Here is a 21681-nt window from a genome sequence, read left to right on the forward strand (position 1 = left end):
TCATGTTCAACTTGATAACAGCAGGGTCGGTTTCCAGAACTCAGTAACTCATGTTGTACAAATCTGTGCATTGCTCATTATTCCACAGTATCTCATTATGCTCCTCCACTTGTTCTTTGTTTTTTTTCCCCTAAGTCTGAGCTTCTGGGTGAACATGTTTTTGTCTGAAACACACAGACATACAGTCCAGCCTCATATGGCATGACAGTCTGGTTGCATCTGCTCTATTTCTTCTATTTCTTCAGGTTTTCTATGTTCTTGGTGAAACCTGTTTCTATTTTAAAAACATGTCTAAGATGATGTTTTTTCCCCTGTTTGGCACATTTCGAGCCCAGTGGCGTGGCTTTGTATTGCACGGTGAACAGAAAAGCTAAGAAAAATAATAAATGCATGCTAATAACGTGTTATAGTTCATAATGGGACAAGAATGCAGAATACAGTATGTGATGACATAATGCTTGCATATTTGATCGATGTTTCATTAACGTAAACTCTACTATTATTGTATATATGGCTATTACTATTAAAAGGCGAATAACAAGCCATGACTTTTATCCAACCCTAAACTTTCATGCTTAATGGTCTGAATCAGATTTATTTGGAATGGATTGAATACATTGACACGCAGAGAAAGAGTACATCTAATCATGCATGGATGTACGAGACATGGGGTTCTGGGAGAACACCCATAAAAGGTGTAGACATGAGCAGCATGGTCATCCTCCCCAGAGATTTTCGCTAATAAAGGGACTGTATTTATAGAAGGTCTTTTCAATGTGTCCTGTTAATCTGTGACTCTCCAGCTGAACGACCTGGACACCACACACTCCACACAGTGCCAGAGCAACCCTGAACACTACTAAAAGGTACGAATAGCCATTGTGTATTAACAAATGTTTGGGGATTTCAGTGTGTTGCACTAGACCAGGCATGTCGACTTTACTAACCTGCTTGCAATAGCAGGCAACTGTTTCATTTCATGCATACTGATGAACCATTCCTAATGATTTTTTAAAGAGTCCATCTCTTTATAAACAGCGATGTCTACTGAACGATTCGACTGCCATTACTGCAAAGACCAGCTGCTTGGGAAAAAATACATCCTAAAAGAGGACACGCAATACTGCACCAAGTGTTACGAGAACCTCTTCGCTAACTGTTGCGAGAGTTGCTCCTTACCGATCGGGTGCAACAACAAGGTAGGGAAAGGATTTTTTTTTTTTGGGGGGGGTCCTAAAACTTTAAGAAACACTTCACTTATGTGTATGCTAGGCTAACTGGACAGACTAGCTTAGCTAATAAGAGTAAAACTAAATTGTAGTTCATAAAGACTTCATAAAGAGTTTAAGACTTTTGTGCGCTGGATGCTACGTGCTAGCCTTACAGAACATATGCGCTACATTTATGGCCAGAGCTACCAACATACAGTAAATAGAAATGCTGTAGTAACAATATCTTTATACCGTGATGGAATATAAAGATTATAAGATATAAGATTAAAGAATATAAGATTAAGAGCTGAAAGCTAAAGCTGTAAAATTTAACGCTCATTTTTGGCTAAACTCTAATCTTTTGTGTCTACATCCCAGGATCTCTCGTACAAGGACCGCCACTGGCATGAGAACTGTTTCAAGTGTGGCAAATGCGGGCGCGCTTTAGCGGAAAAAGCGTTCGCTGCTAAAGATGACCTTCTGCTCTGCACCGAGTGCTACTCCAACGAGTACTCGGCCAAGTGCACTAATTGCACTAAAACTATCCTGCCAGGTAGGACAGGAAAACGCAGGTTCACAATATTAAATCTAACTCTAAAAGTAGCAAAAATGCACCTTGTTCTTTAAAAAATGAAAAAATGAATCGCTGGAATCATTTTAGGGAGTTCCAAGGTGCTTCAAAAGGTTCACACTGCTTCAGTTTGGGCAACATCACCACAAAACGTAGCTGATTATTACACTATACTGTAGCTATAGAGCATGCTCTAGTTGTTTTTATTAATTCCTGAATCACTGAAAGTGCCTCATGTGTACAGATCTACAGTATAATAAGCTTTTATCCCAGCATTGCTGGCAAGAATGGGGTCTCATGAGACGGACGCACATTTTGGATCTGAATAAGATAGCAAGTTCTACTGAGTCAGTGGATTTTGAATGTCATTGCTTATTAACAAATGCACAAAAAAAAAAAAACTAACCAAAATAGCACAATAAACCAGATGCTATAAGAACGCGTTCACTCACAATACAGTAATCACTCGTGGCATTGTGGGAAATGACCCGGTACGCACCAACTTTACAGAACAGCACAAAGGATATCGAAATAATCCACAGAGCACAAAAAGAACACAAATGCTGCTGATTATAAAAAGCAAGTGTGTCCTGTCGGCTGATAAAAATATCTCTTCTGTTTGTCTTTGCATTAGGCTCGCGGAAAATGGAGTACAAGGGGAACAGCTGGCACGAGACCTGCTTTCTGTGCCAGCGCTGCCAGCAGCCCATAGGAACCAAGTCCTTCATCCCCAAAGATAGCAGCTACTTCTGTGTCGCCTGTTTCGAGAAGCAGTTCGCCTATCAGTGCTGCTCCTGCAAGAAAGTGAGTGACGCGACTTCTACAAGATGATGCATTCATTGGAATTGGATAACAGCGTTTAAAGTGTTATTAGAAGACGTTTTAAGGAGTGCACTTTAGATAGTATTAAGTATTTCTGGACACTATTTTCACACATTCTTCTGTGTGGAAAAAATTACCATGAAATCTTCATTCACAGCTCTGAAAAAGGTTACTCTTTGACGTATTCAATGCATACGATCCATGGGCTTGCCTTTCTAGATATTGCGCAGTATAATGCAGGGCATTCAAAAATCTTCATTAAAGCATTATTGCACATACACAAAAATAGTAACTACAGGATTATAAAATACAGAAATAGAGACCCATTTGGGCAGGGTATATGCTGCCCCAGTGTCACTCTATGTAGGTCTAAACAAGCTGTTAAACTGTAGATTGCAATGATGGGATGTATGGGATTGACTCTCAACTGTGTTTTTTTTTTTAATATAAACTGGTAATCTAAAGCATACAGTAAGCCATGTGGTAGTTCATAACAGTGGTCGTCAAGAGCTGGTACGGCTAATTACATGAGAACATCATTCCATTTTAATGAGTTCATCGTGGTCTTCGACCAACTATCAATTGTGGCTCCTATTCGGCTTGAATGAAAGTTTGCAGCCTCAGCAGCCATTTCTGGATAAGCCCATATACCTCTGGTTTATAGCTTTAGTCATGTGCTTTACTATCAAATCCAAAAACATGACAGAATCCAAGAATGGTAAAAAATAAAAATAAATAAAGGTCAGCATTGCAATGAAAAATGGCAATAAAAAGGTCAAGATGGTGATTCAGTGATGGTGTTCTGGAAGTGGAAGTAATAAGTTTCAAGGTAAATTCTCTCGCTGTTTTATTTTCTAAAGGCCATCACTACTGGCGGAGTGACCTACAACGACAAGCCCTGGCATCGTGAATGTTTCACTTGTATTGGCTGTAAGAAACAGCTGGCAGGGCAACGCTTCACCTCCAGAGAGAACTACCCCTACTGTCTGGAGTGCTTCAGCAACCTGTATGCTAAGAAATGCGTCGGTTGCACCAAGCCGATAACGAGTAAGTCGTAGTCATAAATATATACTTCTTAAAATAGTATTTATAAGAAAAATATTTAAGAGGGGCGTTCAAGTCAAACTGGGACTTGTGATGAAATTTCTGGTGAATGAAAGCGTAAAGGCGATGGACATTTACAGAAAATTTTAAGCACAGTGCAGTGAAGAGACTCTTTAAGAAGGCCGTATGTCAGTGAAAGGAAAGCCTAAACTTAAAAAAAAAAAACGATAGATAACTTGTCACCAACTTGCAGAAGGGACACATCTGTCTGTGTGAACTGTACACACAATCATTCACCAACACCACTTGCACATTACAGGAACTCGGCTGGAAGTTATTGCCACATCATCTATAGAGTCCTGATCTCGCTCCGAGCCATTTCCATGTTTGGTCGATTTAAGGAGTTCCTGGGAGGCCAGTGTTTCAGACGTGAAGCAGGAAGTCTGATCATGGCTCCGGTGTACTGAGAAAACTTTCTACCTTGATGGTGTCCAAGCGCTAGTGAAACACTAGGATAAGTGCATTAGTGTAGCAGGAGATTATATAGAGAAATAAAGGGATTTTTTTTTTACCCAAAGAACTGTTTCGTATTATTCTGCACAATCTAAAGTGCTGCTTTGACTTGAACAACCCTCGTGATATATATTTATTCTTTTTTCGAGATTACTGTGGGAAATAAAAAAGCAATATTTCTTACTTTCCATTATTGCTGTATTTCCTGCTTCCTGTGGTTTTTAGTTTCTAGTCCATGTGAAACTTAGTTCCTGTTTCCTTATTTGTTCCTCCATAATTCTTATACACCTTGTTTTTCTCCCCATTATTCATTTCCCAGGCCTCATGGTTCCTAATTTTTATGTTCTCCCAAGTTGCTTTGTGTTACCTAGATCCTGTGTCTCCTAGCAACATAGATTTCTAGGGCTTATGTTTCGTCACTCTTTCTTGCCAAATTTCTGTTCTGTTCAATACACAGAAAATATCATTAAAAAAAAAAGATTTCTTTTACAAAATTTTTTTTCATGCATTAGAAAGTAATTGTAAGTCTCCTGGATAAACAAATACATTTGTATGAATTTTCTGGACAATTGGTGTGTTTTTTGTGTTTTAGGTTTGGGCGGAGCAAAATATGTCTCTTTCGAGGAGCGTCAGTGGCACAGCGAGTGTTTCACATGCATGCAGTGCTCCGTGTCACTCGTGGGCCGCGGTTTCCTCACGCAGCGTGACGACATTCTGTGCACCGACTGTGGACGTGAGAAGTGATATCATGCACGGGAAAAGAAATCACAGCTTTTGATCAGTTTTCTTCTATTATTCTTAAAACGGCTTTGTCTGCATGTCTTCATTATTGTATCTGGTTGAAAAACCATCCTAAGCCCTGAAGTTTGTGGATGGTATTAACTTTACAGATCAGAAACGATCACCTCTGGATCTATAGTTTTCCTTTTACTCATTCTAATCTATACGAGTATACAGTGTATCATGATCAAGTCTGTTATTTCCTTAAATCAAGTGTAGTTAAAGTTTAAAAAAATTAATAAATCTCTGTTATTTAAGATTTATGTAAATGGGAAATCAATCTGTTTAAATGAAAGTATAGCAAGAGTAAAAAAAATTGCATGTGCATATCTGGTTTACGACACACCGAAGTGCTCGCGTCACATTTATTTGTAAGTTTGTCCGTCCACAGGAAAAAAGACCACAAGAAATACTAATTAAGGGGTAAAAGTAGTTTTAAACTTTAATCAATACTATGTAGGCAAAAGGTGAGAAGAATAAACCATGGAGGGAGTGGACAGTCCTGAGAAACTTACAAGATTTACTTTAGATTTACACTTATTCCACTTTAGAATATCAGCTAAGTTCTGCGATTTTGGGGTTGAATCCCGAATACACCAGCATAAAACAGAAGGCTAGCATGCTATGTACAGTAGGGTGTATAATCCCTAGTTCCACACACTAGGTAGTGCCCTTGATCAGGGGTTAGAGAGGGATTTGGGATTCAGCCTCGTGTTAGACGCTCTTTAGCTTTGGAATAGTAAATAAAAGACATTTCTGAATGACATGGTGTTTAAGGGCCTGTCCACACGGAGACGCGTTTCTCTGTATACGTATACATTTTTTATTGTATTGGCGTTTCGTCCACACGGACGAAAAAAAACGCTATTTTTTTAAACCGGGTCCCAAAGTGGATAAATCTGAAAACGACACCCTTGGGTTTTCGTGTGTACGGCCAATTCGTATATTTTCTGAAACGATGATGTCATCACATCACCTGTCGCCTGCGTCACACGTAACAGCAACAACAATAATGGCGGACTACATGATTGTGTTCGTGTTGCTACAAAGCCTGCTAGCTTTATTACAGCAAAATCTATTGCTTCTATGCAACTGTTTGAGCAACAAGCGATAATGGACAACACCATCTTGGTTCGTATACAGTGCGCAAGGTTATGCGCATACTCAAAGTCTTCTTCTCCGTGTATAGTGTATCTCTATGGCAGAATTACAGCGCCCCATACTGGTCTGGCATATATACTACACCGTTTTCAGTGGTTTCGTGTGTACGCAATTTTTTTTTAGAACGAGGGAAAAAAATGATCGGATAGGGAATGCACCGGCTTCGTGTGGACTAACCCTAAGATGATGAAACATTATCTGGTACGTGTTTTGTTGAAACTGCTTCTGTGACTGGTTTCGAATGTGGGTTTTGGCAGGTGGCTGCTCACTCAGGAACAGACCTACTTTCACCCACACCGGCACCGAGAGTTAGTGTAATTAACGACTGTAGAACGAGTGATTACGCGCAGTTCCGTTACGCTCTATTATCAGAGCGATATCTCTTGTGAAATGCATCTCTTCCAACCAGGTTACTTGGTCAGAACTAACATTTATATAATAATTAGCATCATTGATATAATATTAACAAACCCGTGAAATTTGACAATGTGTACTGAATTACATCCTCAATTACATTTTTATTTGTATGGTTTTAACAGAAATGGCTTAATGGTTTAAAAACCTTTAAAGACCTTAAATAAATTAAGGTATTTGATCTTGTATTATGATAAATGAAAAATAGTTGATGTGTATGCCATACTCATAGACCTATGAATAGAACCTTGCAGCTACATTGTACTGTGCAGTAACATTTGGATATACTCCTACAGTACTACTGCATAAGTACAACTACTATGAGTATGTATATATAATTCTGCAGATCTTAAAAACAGATTTTAACAATAAAAAACAAACACTTACTTGACTTTTGTGTGATTTCTTTGATCGCCGTCAGAAGCGTTCAATCATTCTTCAATCATATTTTTACTGTATGGGAGATTCGGAGTAATATTTACAGCAGCACCTCAAGACAAATTAAATGTTGTGCTAAGGTAAAACAGAGTGTAAAACATTATGGAGTGTGTGATGAAGTTTGTTGCGATCCAAGCATGTGATGTGAGCTCTTGAACTACACAAATTTGCCTTTTTAATGTTTTTAAATTAAAGAATGAAATAAAACAATTAATATTTTTTAATTATTAATCTGAAAGAAAGTTATGCATGATGCAAGCAAACTGTAGCAATTTCAAGCTGAAAATTAGTCAAATTATAAAGAATCATGCTCAAATATTCTGACATATGAGGGATGTTCAAGTCAAACCGGGACTTATGATGACCTTTCTGGTGAATAAAATTCAACTGCAGTATGGTGATAGGACTCTTAAATGGAAACTTTTTAAAGAAGGCCTCCAACATCCCGGCCGAGATGACTCGGAGCTCACTGCGGTCGTTCCCGTGAGCATTCAGCGAGTGGAACACCTGATTGGATAACTTGTTGCTGACTTGCAGAAGAAATGCATCCGTCTGTGGGAAATGGGCACACGATAGTTCATCAACACCACTTGCACATCAAAGGAATTTGGCTGGGAGTTATTGCCACGTCCCTCATACAGTCCTGACCTCGTTCCAAGCCATTTCCACAGCCATTAAAGGAGTTCCTGGGAGGCCAGCGTTTTAAACGTGAAGCAGCAGGACGCTTCCAATATCCTAACACTTCCTATTCTTCCTGTCCAAACACTAGTGAAACACTGGGATGAGTGCATTAGTGTATCTGGGGTTTATATAGAGAAATAAAAGGAGGTTTTATTCTCAGAACTGTGTTCTGTTATTCTGCAAAAGTCCCAGTTTGACTCCTTGTATTTGCTCTCTAACAACCTCGTTGTAAAAAGATTTGATATTTTGACTTGCTAAGATGTCAACTTTTTGTAGTGCAGATATCATGATGCTAATTGCAATGGTAATAAATAAATAAACACAGCTTTTCATGTTGGGCAATGCCACCGAAAATGATCCACCACCCAGATCGTATTGACTCAGCGTTGGTCCATTTCTCCTGATGTACTCGGGTGCCAATATGTTGTTCGTGCCCAATAAAATATTTCTCGTTGACCGAAATCAAAAAACGTTTAAGTATTTTTTGGTTAAACATTACATTATACGGGAGTGCAGCCTGACTTTAAAGTCGTTTCCTGGAGTTAATGTACACACGGGCGACTTTGTGCAGCGCTCCAGTTTGAGAGTGGGTAAAGTGCTGACGCTAGCTTCCTCACAGGATGAGTCACATGGCAGGGTCAAAATACACTCACAAAAGAACTGGAAACAACTGCAGAGGATTGAGAATCACTTGAGCTGAAACTTTACATTAAGTGTGTTTTTTTCTTAAAGACGTTTTTGCATTTATAATCTAATTTTCAAAAAAAAAAAAAAACCCAGACACACATACAATCATGGACATCTTTAGCTCCTTACTGGTGTTTGAAAAGGCTGCCAAAGGCAAAGATAAGTCCGTTATTCAGTGTATGGAGTGCTCTTGTGACAACTTCTATATTGGAAGGAAAGACGGCGTCCTACAGCATTTCACTACAAGCTCGAAGTTCGGGATCGGAGGACGCGAGACTCTGCGAGAGGTAAGGAAGAGACAGATGGGCCGAGGTGGAGAAATCAGCCAGCTGAAAGCAGTCCCAGTCCTGAACCACCTTCTTGTGCTTTGGGACGGCTCCATCACCGTGTTAAACATGTTCTCTCTGGAGCCCGTAGCAGCCCTGAAGAAGATCCAGAATGTTTCTCTGTTTCGCCTCGGCCAACCCGCAGTTCACACGCAGCAGGTTTCCGTGGAGCTCTTCGCTGCCTCCACCAAGCGGAAATCGGTGAGCATACACAAGGTGTGTGTGGACAGATGGGAGTGTGTAGGGAGCGTGGCTCTGGCTCAGGACCCCGTGGCTTTGGCTGTGCACGAGACCTGCCTGTGCGTGGCTACGAGTGACAGATATATTCTCCATGATTACCAGACTCAGAGCAGTCTCGAGCTCTTCACACATAACCTGGGGAAGCAAAGTGTCCTCGCGAAGGAAAGTGTGAAAGGAGAGTTTCTTCTTAACGGCCCAGGGAACTTGGGTGAGGGTTTGGAGTTTACGGCGTTCACAATTTAAACTTAAATTACATTAACGTTTAATAACATTTTATGGCCTTATTTGAAAGAAAATGTAGATTTCTATTGCTACTTATACTATTAATAATAATACAATAAAAGACTGAAAAATATATTACATTTGAACACTTAATTAAAAAAACTTAATTCTTTTAATGAAATGAATAAATTAAATAAACATACTCTAACCAAAAATATTTAAATAGTTTATAAGAAGTCTAATAACTGATTAATTATTATTTTTTTTAATCAATGTACCTATATGTGTGCAGGCATGTTTGTGATGAGCGGTGGAATTTCCCAGCGTCCTCCTGTGCCATGGCCGGATGGAGTGTTGGATGCGGCAGTTCACTTCCCCTATGTGTTGGTGCTACAGAGTAAAGCGCTCCACGTCTACAGCATGCTGGACCAGAAGCTTAAACAGACCATTTTCTTAAATACTGGCAAATCACTCCTTTCAACCTCAGGTTCGTTCATCTCTGACCTTTGACCTGATCAGATGATTCAAAATATTATGCTATCTAGTTTATAAAAGGTTTCTTCCTTTAAGCTGATGCATATTGGAAATGCTTTACAGTCAAGATGAACGCAGAACCTTTAAAGAGATTTGACCTTGTATTTTATTACATTATGTAAAGAATCAAACAGTTGAAAAAAAGTTATTGTATAAAAATAATGAAGTCATACGAGGCGTTCAAGTCAAACCAGCACTTATGATTGTACACAATGACAAAACACAGATATTGATTAAAAACTCTCTTTATTTCTCTCTATAATCTCCTGCTACACTAAAGCACTTATCCCAGTGTTTCACTAGTGCTTGGACACCATCAAGGTGTAAAGTTTTTTCAGTCGGACTGCCTGCTTTATATCTGAAACGCTTTGCCTCAGAGGAACTCCTATAGTCCCCCAAACATGTGGAAACAGCTTGGAGCCAGGTCAGGACTGTACGGGGGATGTAGCAATAACTCCCAGCCAGGTTGCTACTGTATAATGTGAAAGTAATGTTGGTGAATGATGCGTCTCTTCTGCAATTCAGTCAGTGACAAGGTATCTGTTGATTTTCAAAAAAAAAAATGCATTCCATATGCTGAATGTTCGCGGGAACATTTGCAGTGAGCTCTGAACGTACGGCCTTTAGACCATTCAAATGCTGTGCTGACACTAAGAGTCTCATCACCGTGCCAATCGGACTTGAACGCCGCTTCGTGTTATTGTGCTTGCTCATTCTTAAAAACTAAATGAACAGTTTGACTGCAAAACACATTTTTTTTTTCGCGCATTTTTTGGTCAATTATTTCATAAAGCCGATAGAGAAGAATGCTGTAAAGTGGACTTTTTTTTTTAATATTGTTTATGTCATCTTACATGATCTTCAACAGATCTTTTTTATACATGAAAAGTTTTTGTGTGCATCAAAATTCAGCACATTTTCTTCTGCCTGTGCCTACAAATACACTGGGACACATTGGGACAAAACTTTTATAGCGTTTTGCTTTGTAACACCCATGCGACTCATGCACATGCACAAAATATTCAACATCAATTTACAATATGTCTTGCTTTTTTCCATCGAAACTACCAGAACGGATTTATTGGACTTATTTTGCAGTCAAACGGTTTATTTATTCAAAGTCTGAGCACATTTCATGAGCGCCGTTCTTTCCTTATTTTATACCTCGGAGTGCTACAAAGGAACTGATCATTACACATATGGATATATGGATACATTCATGCATTATTCATCACATAAGAGAGCACAGCTCATGACAGCGTACACATCATCTAAATATTTATCCTCGGTTTGTGGAACGACCCTGAGCTTGTTGACATGCTGGCACAGTTAGATGAAGAGAGATATTTACTCATAGAAACATCTGCTCAAGGACTTGAGAATCACTGAGCTGGATTATTTGGATATATAGTCTATTAATACAATCCTACATATAGTAGCCTATAAGCCTACCGACTTTACACTGGCTATCATTTGCACCCCCCCCACCCCCCCAAAAAATATGGTTTTCAAATATCATATTTTGTTTACATGTTCTTATTTCTAACAGTCATTTTACTTTTGTCTTTCATTTAAGTACAGAATATGAGATTTTCTGGTAAATATTCAATGTTGAAATGTTCCAAAATTCCTTTGTGATTCATACAGCATGACTTATTTTCATCTATTGGCTCTTTTTGTCCAGACAGTGTGTTTGTAGTCGCCGAGCAGGAGATTCACCAGCTGTCCCAGAGTCCACTGGAGCTGCAAGTCCAAAAGCTGCTCGGATGTGAGAGGGTGAATGAAGCTCTCATGCTTCTGGATGGAGTTCAGTCTCTTCTGCCTAACACTTCTTATAAGGTAAAAAAAAAAAAAAATTATGACAGAGCCATGAACAGTGAACAGAGTGGCTTTAATCCTCATCCTCTTAGGATATGTAAATCAGCTGTAATCCACTGCAATGCTCATCTTTATCCACATTTTTACCTTATATGACCGTAGAAAAAGGTGCACAGCTAAACTCTCATGCAGAACACACTGTATGGTATGACTAAAGAAAAAATAAATTGCATTCTAAAAAAACTTTGCATGATCATCATCGTCATCATCATCCCCACCATCATCATCATCCCCATCATCATCATCCCCATCATCATCATCATCATCATCATCATCATCAGTATCAGCAGCAAGCAGCTAAAAAGAGGATTACCACAACATGTAGAATAAATGCCATATTTAATACCAAGCAACATAAACCAGCTCGGCTTTCTGACCTGTTTCTAAAAACGTCCCAGAGAACAGGAAAAGCAGAGATTAAATTCACAGCGCTGATAAGTCCAACAGTAATAGAAGAAATTTTGATTTCAGGAATAATTTACCCAACTGTAATTTTTGTTTGTTTGTTAGCTACAGCAACAAAGGTAGTAAAAATGAGTAAAAGGAGAGAAAGGAGGAATTAATTTTCATTATAATTATTTTTATCATTATAGGAACATAGCTGTCTGTCAACAGTCAGGCATACGATTGTCAAAATTAATGAAGGGACAGTGGAGGAAGTGACATGATGGATAAACGGATGGACGAATGGATAGATAGATAGATAGATAGATAGATAGATAGATAGTATATACATAAGTGCAAATATAAGCACTGTCCAAATTTTAACGTGTGGGTTATAATTATATATTAAAACAAGTATATGCAGTAACATAATAATAGATAATAAATATCAGAATATACAAAATAGAGTGTAAATGTGTTAACTAAGGAATAAAACACTTGAGGGGTGTGATGTTATAGAAACATAATGAATGTTAGAGTGGTGGAATTCAGCCTGAAGTGAAGTTGGGTCACTGTTACCCCATGGATGTTGATTATTTTCCCTCACCAACACATTTCAAAATGTTTTATTCTTCATACAACCAAATTATAATTTGGGCACTTGTGGCTCAGTGGTAGGTGTTTCACCTGCCATGCGGAAGGCCTGGGTTCGATTCCCAGCCAGTGCCCAAACCCCAGCCACTGGATGCAGTGCCGGTCCCAAGCCCGGATAAAATGGGAGGGTTGCGTCAGGAAGGGCATCCGGCGTACTGGGTATTCCGCTGTGGCGACCCCTTGCCGGGAGCAGCCGAGAGACCAACAACAACCACCCAGCAAATAGACAACGTTAATGATTAGTAAGAATAATTACAGAAGTAATCCCTGAAAATTAAGACTTCAAAGTTATGTCCTTTTAAAACATACGTTATAGTAGCTATAAATACTCATTCCTTTCTTGACGGTAAAAAGGAAAAGAAAATGTGGTTCAGCAAAAGAACTGTAATGCGCTCTACCGTAAAGACTTCCTGTGTCACAGAACAGTCACAGACCTCATAATTGCAGGAAAGCCTTCATGTAAGCCTGGTAGCTAGCTAACCTATCTGTTGCTTTGTTAAACTAGCTACCACATAATGCTAAATAAACCAGGTTTGGAAGCTAGGCGAAGATTTTGCAGACTTTTTCACATATGTGTAAATTAATGTCTTAAACCTTAAAGTGTTCAACCAGCATCAATCACTTCTAAATTAAGGCTAGCTACTTGTCAAGCTAGCTATCTAGGACGCTGTCAATTATGGCTAATAGGCTAATGTGCTAACCAAACTACCAGTTTTGTTTTATTTTTAGATTTCCTGGGTTCCACGCTAGGTTTCCGTTAAACATAAGCTCTGTAATCATGCTTGTTGTTTTTTTGAAATATATTTTTACAGAATATATGAACTTATTATGAGCTAATCACATTAGAAGAGATGCTTATTTGTTAACGTTTTTTTCCGCAGTGTTGGTGAAAATACTCTATAATTCCTCTTGTCTTTTTGCACAACATTGAGTGACCTCGAAAATATAATTTACAAGGCTTAGTTAAAATCCCAGCAATGCTCGACCTTATTAAAATTGATTCTGACGCAGAATCTGCTACGTGACAGGCATGGACGGGGTTTGGGTCCAAGCGCAGGAGTTTTATTCAATATATCAGGAGATTATCAGACCGATTTAATTAGATCCAGTCAATAACCGAAACATACCAGACGTATAAGAGAAACGCCTGTTTGGAAACAAAATGTGCAGTGATGTCACTACAGAAATGTTTTTAGTGAACCTTTAAAAAGAATCCCAGAACATTTGGACTATTTATGAGAGAGAACCAGAATGAAGTAAAGATCATGTGATGAGTCATGCCATTGGGTTTGTTTGTCTGAGTGTCCTGTGAACTCATAGCAGTTGGTATTGCATGATAAAGAAACCTGGACGTGGTGATGAGTGACCTGTTCTTAACTTTGAAGGTCAAATTACATCCTATGGTCATGAACTACCATTTTAGATGTGGAATGTGTAAAAATGATTAGTGCGTATACATTTAATTTACATACTGTGTGCCTGCATGCATTATAAAATGTCTGTTTTAAAAATAACCAAAGTTCAGTTTTACAAAAAAGGTTCCCTGTTTGAACACTGGATGGCGCTGTTACATAAAACAATTTTTTTATAGTCTCACAAGACTTTGTTCTTTCTTACAACATTGATGAAGTTACATCTATAGATGACCAATGGTCTAATGATATTTTTTTATGATAAATGGTCTAAAGTTTTTTTTATTTTTTTTATTTGTGACTAATTAAGTATAATAAGAATAGATATACCTTTTATTTATCCCACAGTGGGTAAATTTGAAAAATTATAATTTAACAATAAAATATAATGCTTTAATGTACATACTTGCTTATTTGACTTTTAAAATGTACATTTAAAAATCATTCAAATATTTCAATCAAGCAGCTATAGTAAAGCTACAGATATCCCGTAGTCCATAACGTCATCAATTATCTCTTGTGTAAGAAACCTCAGAATACCACTGACAGTAGTAGTGCAGTATTACACTAAATCAGATGCATACATTAACTATGCAACGGTAACAAAGCTTAATTATATGAAAGGTGTTCGAGTCAATCCTGGACTTTCTGGGAAATTCCTTGTGTATGAAGATGATTGACCAATTGACTTTGACAGATTGACAATTACTGAGGACTTTAAGCACAGTACAGTGATGAGACAGTTATGATCAAAATATTTAAATTGTGCAAACATTTTAAAGAAGGCCATGATTGACGATCTTGGTCGCGGACACATAACCTTTTGGCAAGTTGCGGAAGAGACGCCCCTGTCTGTACATTACAAGAACTTGGCTGGGAGTTATTGCCACATCCCTCGTACAGTCCTGACCTCGCGCCAAGCCATTTCTACATGTTTGAGCCATTAAAGAAGTTCCTGGGAGGCCAGCTTTTCAGAAATTAAGCATGCAGTCCGATCATAGCTCCGATTGATAGAAACCAAGTACTAGTGAAACACTAGGATAAGTGCATTAGTGTAACAGGGAATTATATAGAGAAATAAAGGGAGTTTTTACTATTCTGCAAGATCAAAAGTCCCGGTTTGATTTGAACAACCTATAAGTTATACAAACTTTTTTTTCTTACGTCATTTATAATAATGGCTTTTATTTATATAAATGCAGAAAAATGTGCCTGTAACATTTACATAATGAAATGTTATTTAAATTCTTTTTCTGATATTTCACTTGTAGAGTCTGCACAGCAGTATAGTTTGCACCAACGGATGGATTCATTTTTACAAAGAAGCTTTCCTTGATGCCAAAGAACTTTTCATGTATTATTTACTTTTCCCCTTCCTATAATTATTATTATTAAAATCTCATCATTTCTAGATGTCCTTTACACATGTCGCGTTGTTGTTCTCAGTGAAGGTGACTTGGACCCAAGAGAACTGATTAGACTTTACCCAGGAATGTCTGTCATCAGTGAAGGCTTTAAATCTCAGCCTCCTACCGTGAGCAACGCTAAAGACCTGAGGAAGCTAAATAACGAAGACCAGACAGAGTTTCAGAAGTACCTGAACTTCCTGGCTCTTTATTTGAGAGAGATCCGTGGGAGTGAACTGGGCCAAACCTTCCTTCAGGACATTGACACTTCCCTGCTTAGAGTGTACATAGGGCTTGGACATCATGATGACCTGAACCAGCTTGTGTCTTCTCGTAATTATTGCATGCTGGATGTGTGCATGCCAGATCTGGAGCACTATAAAAGGTTGGAATCTGAAAATGAAAAAAAGTTACTGGGTATAGCATCTCAAGACTAAACAAGTCTTTTTAAGCACCGGTGTTTCTTTATGTTTCAGATTTTTCGCGATCGGACTGCTCTATCAAAGCCACGGTCAGCATTTCGATGCAATTCAGGTCTGCTGTTCAATAACCTGATGATTCTTAATAATACCTTAGTGCAAAATTACATTTGGACAGGTCAGTAGGGTAGATCGGTCATGGATAACAGGGAAATGGGAAATGGTGAAGCGTGGCAATGGGGAAGGTTTACCCAAAGTGGTAGGACAAGTGTGGACCAGGGAAGGGTTGGTTAGGACATTTAGTATGGGGTCTAGGTTGGTCAGAGGGATATTACCATTAGGGTGTACCAGAGCAGTAGGAAAAGGTGCATCAGGGCAGTTGTGGTGAGCTACAGGACAGTATGGAAGAATGAAGCAGGTTGGGTGAAAATGTGGGCCAGGGCAATGGGGATGAGAGGATCCGGTTAGTGGAAAGGGTTGGACCAAGCAAAGCAGAGGAGTGAGCCAGGAGAGCAGGTACATACATCATTACATTATAGGGCAGTATAGTGTGAAGGAGGGGAGCAAGCCATTGAGAAAAAGTTGACAAGGGCAATAATGGTGGGCCAGTGTACTATGGAAAAGTAGATCCTCATTATGCATTTGCATAATGTAATTAATAAGAATGACTGGCACAGTTACATAAAATGTTTTTTTCTTTGCAATGGAATCATTCTAAATATAGTGCAGAATGTGCTGAAATAATGAAAAAACAAGCCTGTAATTTTGCTAGACCTGGGTGTGGATGGTGGATGATGAGAGCGTGGATTCCTCCGAGCCAAATGTTCTGCTGCACATTGTAAAAACTCTCTCTCAACTGAAAGAGAAATCTATCATCATGAAGTTTATAGACTGGGCTCTTCAAAAAGACCAAAAAGAAAGTATATTCACACACACACACACACACACACACACACACACACACACACACACACAGAGTCAAATGCAAGTGTTTTATAATCTGAGGTTGGCTTTCAAGTGCGGTCTTGACGCAATAGAAGGACTATTTATACTGTACATAATGTAATATACTGTATATAGACACAAAAAAAGATTAATTACTATTAGTATAATTTTTATCATCTTTAAATCTTCTTATTATATTTTTAATCTTATTTTATTCTCATTATAAGAATAAAGTTTTATCCATCCAATTTACTAACTTTTATTCCTATTTTTATAATATACAGGTTGGAGTATTAATCTTTATTGAGAGAGATCCCGCTGATCAAAGCACATTTCAACCACAAGAAGTACTTTCTATTTTAACAAACTATCCAGTTGCTTTAGTTTGCTATCTGGAATTTCTGGTCAATGAACAGCAAAGTCAGGTAGGTGCATTACCTCATACACAACCTGTCAGACACATTACTTTAGCAATTACTGTAATTAATGATTAATGTCAATGGAAATTTAATAGCAGCTACTTATTTGCATTAGGAGTGTGAATCAGATTGGAATCACTTTGCCTTCATGTAGTCTAAACAGTAAAAAAGTTGGATGCCCCCCCCCCCCCCCCCCTCAAATCAGATTTTAAACTGTCCATCACATCACTGATTACACGACAACGAAGCTCATTAATTAAACCCCATAGATTATCGTATTAGAAACCATAAAGTGCACTGGCACAAACACCTCCCCATAGAAGAAAACCTAAAGTTTTTTCATTATTGATAAAACAACTCATTATATATCTGTTTATTATGATTCTGGATCATTTTGCATTCCTATGAACTAGTGATTTCTCTCGCAGGTGTAACTAAATGCTGTTTTATGAAATTAATCAAAATCTTATGACCAATCAGAATAATAACATAATATAATAGATTATAATTACATGAGATTAGATTAGATTCAACTTTATTATCATTGTGCAAAGTAATGTACAGAGACAAAGAAATGCAGTTGGCATCCAACCAGAAGTGCATAAGTGGCCTATTTACAATAAATGTGTTATAACAAACGGAAGATGCAGTAGGTAATAATATCTAATAGATATCAATAGAAACAAAAAATATCTAAATAGAAATAAATTCAACAGTGCTGTGGAAGAAAATATTTGGAAACTTAGTGCTGCTCCTTTTTTTTATACAAGTGCAAATCATAAAACCCTTTATTATGTTGTTTTCATAAAGAAAAAAAGGCTTCGTGCAATCCTAACAAGTCTGCCTGAAGAAAAATTATAGCAGTGTTTAAACTAATCATTTAATCCATTTAATGTGAAAAGAAATGCTGAAGCTGAAGTGCAGTTATCACTCTCCAATGTAATCATGTACTGAATGTGCCTTTGTTTTCACTTAAGCTGTGATAGTTTGAGCTAAAGAAGGAGTTTTACACAATTATTTTTGTGCTTTGCATGATTTTCTTAATTACACAAATCAGCAAACCTCCAAAGCCTCACACATTATGGATTTAGAGCAATAGTGTTAGTCTTAAAGCTAAAGTGGAACTACAGTTAAAAGTAAAAAAAGTAAAGTTAAAAGTGTGAGAAGAAATAGGATATATACTATAACATCTAAACACTTTGTAAAATGATACACATATTAATCAAAAATATTTAAATTATTGTTTTCATCCTGATTTTGTTTATTGTGATCAGAAAATCTAACGTCATATAAGACCATAAAATAGTGAAGACAGTTTGTCCACTGTGTGTAAATAAATCCTTTAAATAATTATTAAATTATTCAATTTATTTTAACAGGTTAGCAAATCACCCAGGTAAAAATTATTATTATTATTATTATTATTAAATAATAATAATATTATTAAATATATATATATATATATATATATATATATATATATATATATATATATATATATATATAATTAAAATAATAATTAAAACTCCAAGCCAAGTATCTGTTTTAAAAACAAACACACAAACGAACACACAAACAAACAAGAAAGAAAGAAAGAAAGAAATGATCTTATAAAAATTTCAAAGACTGGAGTTGGATCTATTATTTTACATGTTATTAGATTAATTTTTATAGCAAAGTACATGTGCCAATACATTATAATATATTGAATTGTAGTTAATGTTATATAAAATATATATTATATGATATAATTCAAGTGACGTACAGTAGGTCAGTGCTGGAATAATGATTTTTCTGCAAAAGTCCTTTACAAAGTACATGAAGTTATCAGACGAACTCTACAAACAGGTGTAATGCTGCATTTTAATTTTTTTAGAACGTAACATACGGGATTAACAGACTACAAAGCAAAGCATCGGAGTCCTGCATTAATGACAAAAAAAAATCTGAATGGCACATGTTTCACAAACAGAGCTGGATAATTTAAATGCTCCTGAATTTGAGGATGTTTTTTTATCCAGGAGTTCAGGACTTGAGCTATTTTAGTATTTTTTATTCTCCTCATGAATATTCTACACAGCTTACCATAATCACACGTCAGAAGGAAGCAGTAAGACTTTCAGCATAAAACTGAGCAACACTAACAGGATCAGGAAAAACACCAAAATGTGCAAGACAGGGGTTCCTCCTGGACCAGGTTTGAGAACCGGATTAATCTCTAAAATGAACCTTTTGGAAGTTCTTACAATTAAGTGCACAAGATACATTTACAAATAACTTTCCTGTGCTTCCTTAACTTTGAGTACCTGATACAAAGTGGTATCATATTCAGCAGAAAACATGTCTTTGTTCTTGCCTTTCATTTTTAAAATGCAAAGTGAGCACATCCCTCTCTCACTGCATTGTACAGTTGAAAAACTCCTCTTTGCCTAGATGGAGAAACACCACACTCTGCTGGCCAACACCTACGCCACTCAGATCCTCCACGCTGATGCAGAGATGCAGAACGCTGATACACACAGGGAGGAAATGAGGCACAAACTGCAGCAGTTCCTGTGGCAGTCCTCCTTATATGATGCTGATGCTGTGTATGGTAAAGAGATATCTCGTTTCTGCTACACACAGGCTGGAGAAAATCAGGAGTTTAGAGCCAGAGAGTTGCTTTTGTATTTGAATTGGAAATTTATTTAAATCACCAATAAAACAGCAACAAAACAAGACGTCTTAGTGATAACTATAAATGATTATATATGATATAAGCATTATATATGCTTATATATATATTCATTACAAAATATTTTTTTGCCAAATTGCCAAATTATTAAAAAACAACTCCTGGACATGCTGTTATAGAAAAATAAGCAATTTTGTGCAAGATTATAAACTGCATGTTTTTTCAGCGTACAGCGCATTCATCAAACAATTTTTAAATTGTATAAAAACTTCAAATCAGAAATAAAGAACTGAACAGAACATTAAAGCTTAAAGCACATCCCTCCCCCTGCAGCCAGGAACAATAAATAATGCCTTGATTTATTAATATTTCAGACAAAATACGCTCATCTGCTCTCCATGTCGAGAAAGCCATCCTGCTGGGCCGAGCCGGGGATCACAGAGAGGCCCTGCGGCTTCTCGTCGACGAAGAACGAGACGAAAAGGCTGCGGAAAACTACTGCTGGAGGACCTCTGCTGGACGAGACAGGAAGTTCACAGGTGAGATCTTCAGCTGGTTGCTCCAGGCTTACCTCGAGTCCAAGCCTCACATGTCTGCGGCGGTGGATCTCCTGAACGCAAACGCGGCGGCTTTTAATCTGCTGGAGGTGTTGGAAGTGCTTCCTGGCTCCTGGTCCTTACAGCTGGTGACGCGCTTCTTGTGTGAGTCACTGAGAACGACGACACACGACAGGAGGATGAGAGGCTTGGAGAAGAGCCTGGCCAGGATGGACAACCTCAGACAGAGACACGCCTGGGTGAGGAGGACATTAGGGCTTCATTACATTCCTCGGCAATTTGCCAATAATCACAATGTTTTTAAAAAAAATCTGGTTGTACTGTACTGTAGATCACATTATAGTTCCTGTGATCATTTCTACAGACGGAGGCAACACAGGGAATGGTCAGAATGGACAGAAGCCGGGTGTGTTCTTCTTGTCGGAGGCAGTTCACAGGGCCTGAATTTCTGCGCAGGTCTACAGGAGAGCTCGTTCACACACACTGCTCCAGCACAAACAACAACTCATAAACACTTTAAATCACACAATTTTAATGCTTAGTTTGGTGAAGAACCACATTAGGTAACGTTTAAAGTGCTAGTATTAATACTTCAATAAAACACACACATATTTATAGACGTATATTGTTTGTATTTTTCACATTTTTATGTTTAGATGCAGTAAATGTGCTTTCAATGTGTTTAAAAAAAATTATATATATATATATATATATATATATATATATATATATATATATATATATACTTTTTAGAAAAAATATTACTCTTGACAGTAATAAGGTCTTCACTGATCTTGATTTGTAACATAAAATTGTTTTTCAAAAAAATCACAAAAGAGGAGGCATGATGACTTGGGGACTCGTCCGGGTTCGATTTCCACCTCAGTGTCTGTGTGCGTGGAGTTTGCATGTTCTCCCCCTCCTTGGTGGGTTTCCTCTGGGGACTCCGGTTTCCTCCCACATTCAAAAGACATGAAGGTTAGATTTATTGATGTTCCCAAATTGCCTGTAGTGTGTGTGTGTGTGTGTGTGTGTGTGTGTGTACTGTGCCTTGTGCCATAAGCTTCTTGGGATAGGCGCCAGGTTCCCGTGACCCTGTATACAGGATAAGCAGTAAACACTACCGCTCAACAGTTTGAGATCACTTGCAAATTTCTTTGTTTTTCTTTAGTGATTTATTTCCTACATTCTACTAAATAACACAAATGGAATTAGGTAAACAGTCAGTTGTTATTTTGAGACATGAAGGTCGGCTGTTCTGGAACACAAGAACAGTATTGTGTCGAGTG

The 21681-nt window shown here is 37.8% G+C and overlaps 2 protein-coding genes across 3 annotated transcripts; both read left to right on the forward strand.

Moving 5' to 3' along the window:
• The first annotated feature begins 783 nt into the window (after positions 1 to 783).
• fhl5 (four and a half LIM domains 5) lies at positions 784 to 5198 on the forward strand. Of its 2 annotated transcripts, none has more exons than XM_053509828.1 (6): positions 784 to 866; positions 1039 to 1199; positions 1590 to 1764; positions 2417 to 2586; positions 3465 to 3651; positions 4754 to 5198. In XM_053509828.1, exons 2-6 carry the CDS (start codon positions 1041 to 1043, stop codon positions 4903 to 4905), a joined length of 843 nt encoding a protein of 280 aa, XP_053365803.1. In that variant the 5' UTR covers positions 784 to 866; positions 1039 to 1040; the 3' UTR covers positions 4906 to 5198. The 2 variants fall into 2 exon arrangements, with proteins under 2 accessions (XP_053365803.1, XP_053365804.1); XM_053509829.1 differs by having other exon boundaries at positions 810 to 866; positions 1018 to 1199.
• A 3093-nt stretch (positions 5199 to 8291) lies between these two features.
• On the forward strand, positions 8292 to 21055 carry si:ch211-266g18.9 (transforming growth factor-beta receptor-associated protein 1). Its single transcript, XM_053510098.1, has 11 exons — positions 8292 to 9096; positions 9403 to 9597; positions 11329 to 11483; positions 15244 to 15326; positions 15419 to 15763; positions 15855 to 15912; positions 16570 to 16711; positions 17025 to 17167; positions 19595 to 19754; positions 20210 to 20631; positions 20757 to 21055. The coding sequence occupies exons 1-11, from the start codon at positions 8430 to 8432 to the stop codon at positions 20901 to 20903; spliced, it is 2517 nt and encodes an 838-aa protein (XP_053366073.1). The 5' UTR covers positions 8292 to 8429; the 3' UTR covers positions 20904 to 21055.
• Positions 21056 to 21681: the final 626 nt, after the last annotated feature.

Source organism: Clarias gariepinus, chromosome 13 (assembly GCF_024256425.1).
Source record: "Clarias gariepinus isolate MV-2021 ecotype Netherlands chromosome 13, CGAR_prim_01v2, whole genome shotgun sequence".
In the NCBI taxonomy this organism is placed as follows: Eukaryota; Metazoa; Chordata; class Actinopteri; order Siluriformes; family Clariidae; genus Clarias; species Clarias gariepinus.

Bases quoted from the DNA above. Each gene is read 5' to 3' on its own strand.
- fhl5 (XM_053509828.1), top strand. From the start codon at position 1,041: ATGTCTACTGAACGATTCGACTGCCATTACTGCAAAGACCAGCTGCTT. The intron at 1,200-1,589 runs GTAGGGAAAGGA...TCTACATCCCAG, and splicing joins CGATCGGGTGCAACAACAAG to GATCTCTCGTACAAGGACCG. The intron at 1,765-2,416 runs GTAGGACAGGAA...TCTTTGCATTAG, and splicing joins CACTAAAACTATCCTGCCAG to GCTCGCGGAAAATGGAGTAC.
- si:ch211-266g18.9 (XM_053510098.1), top strand. From the start codon at position 8,430: ATGGACATCTTTAGCTCCTTACTGGTGTTTGAAAAGGCTGCCAAAGGC. The intron at 15,764-15,854 runs GTTGGAATCTGA...TTTATGTTTCAG, and splicing joins GATCTGGAGCACTATAAAAG to ATTTTTCGCGATCGGACTGC. The intron at 15,913-16,569 runs GTCTGCTGTTCA...TAATTTTGCTAG, and splicing joins AGCATTTCGATGCAATTCAG to ACCTGGGTGTGGATGGTGGA.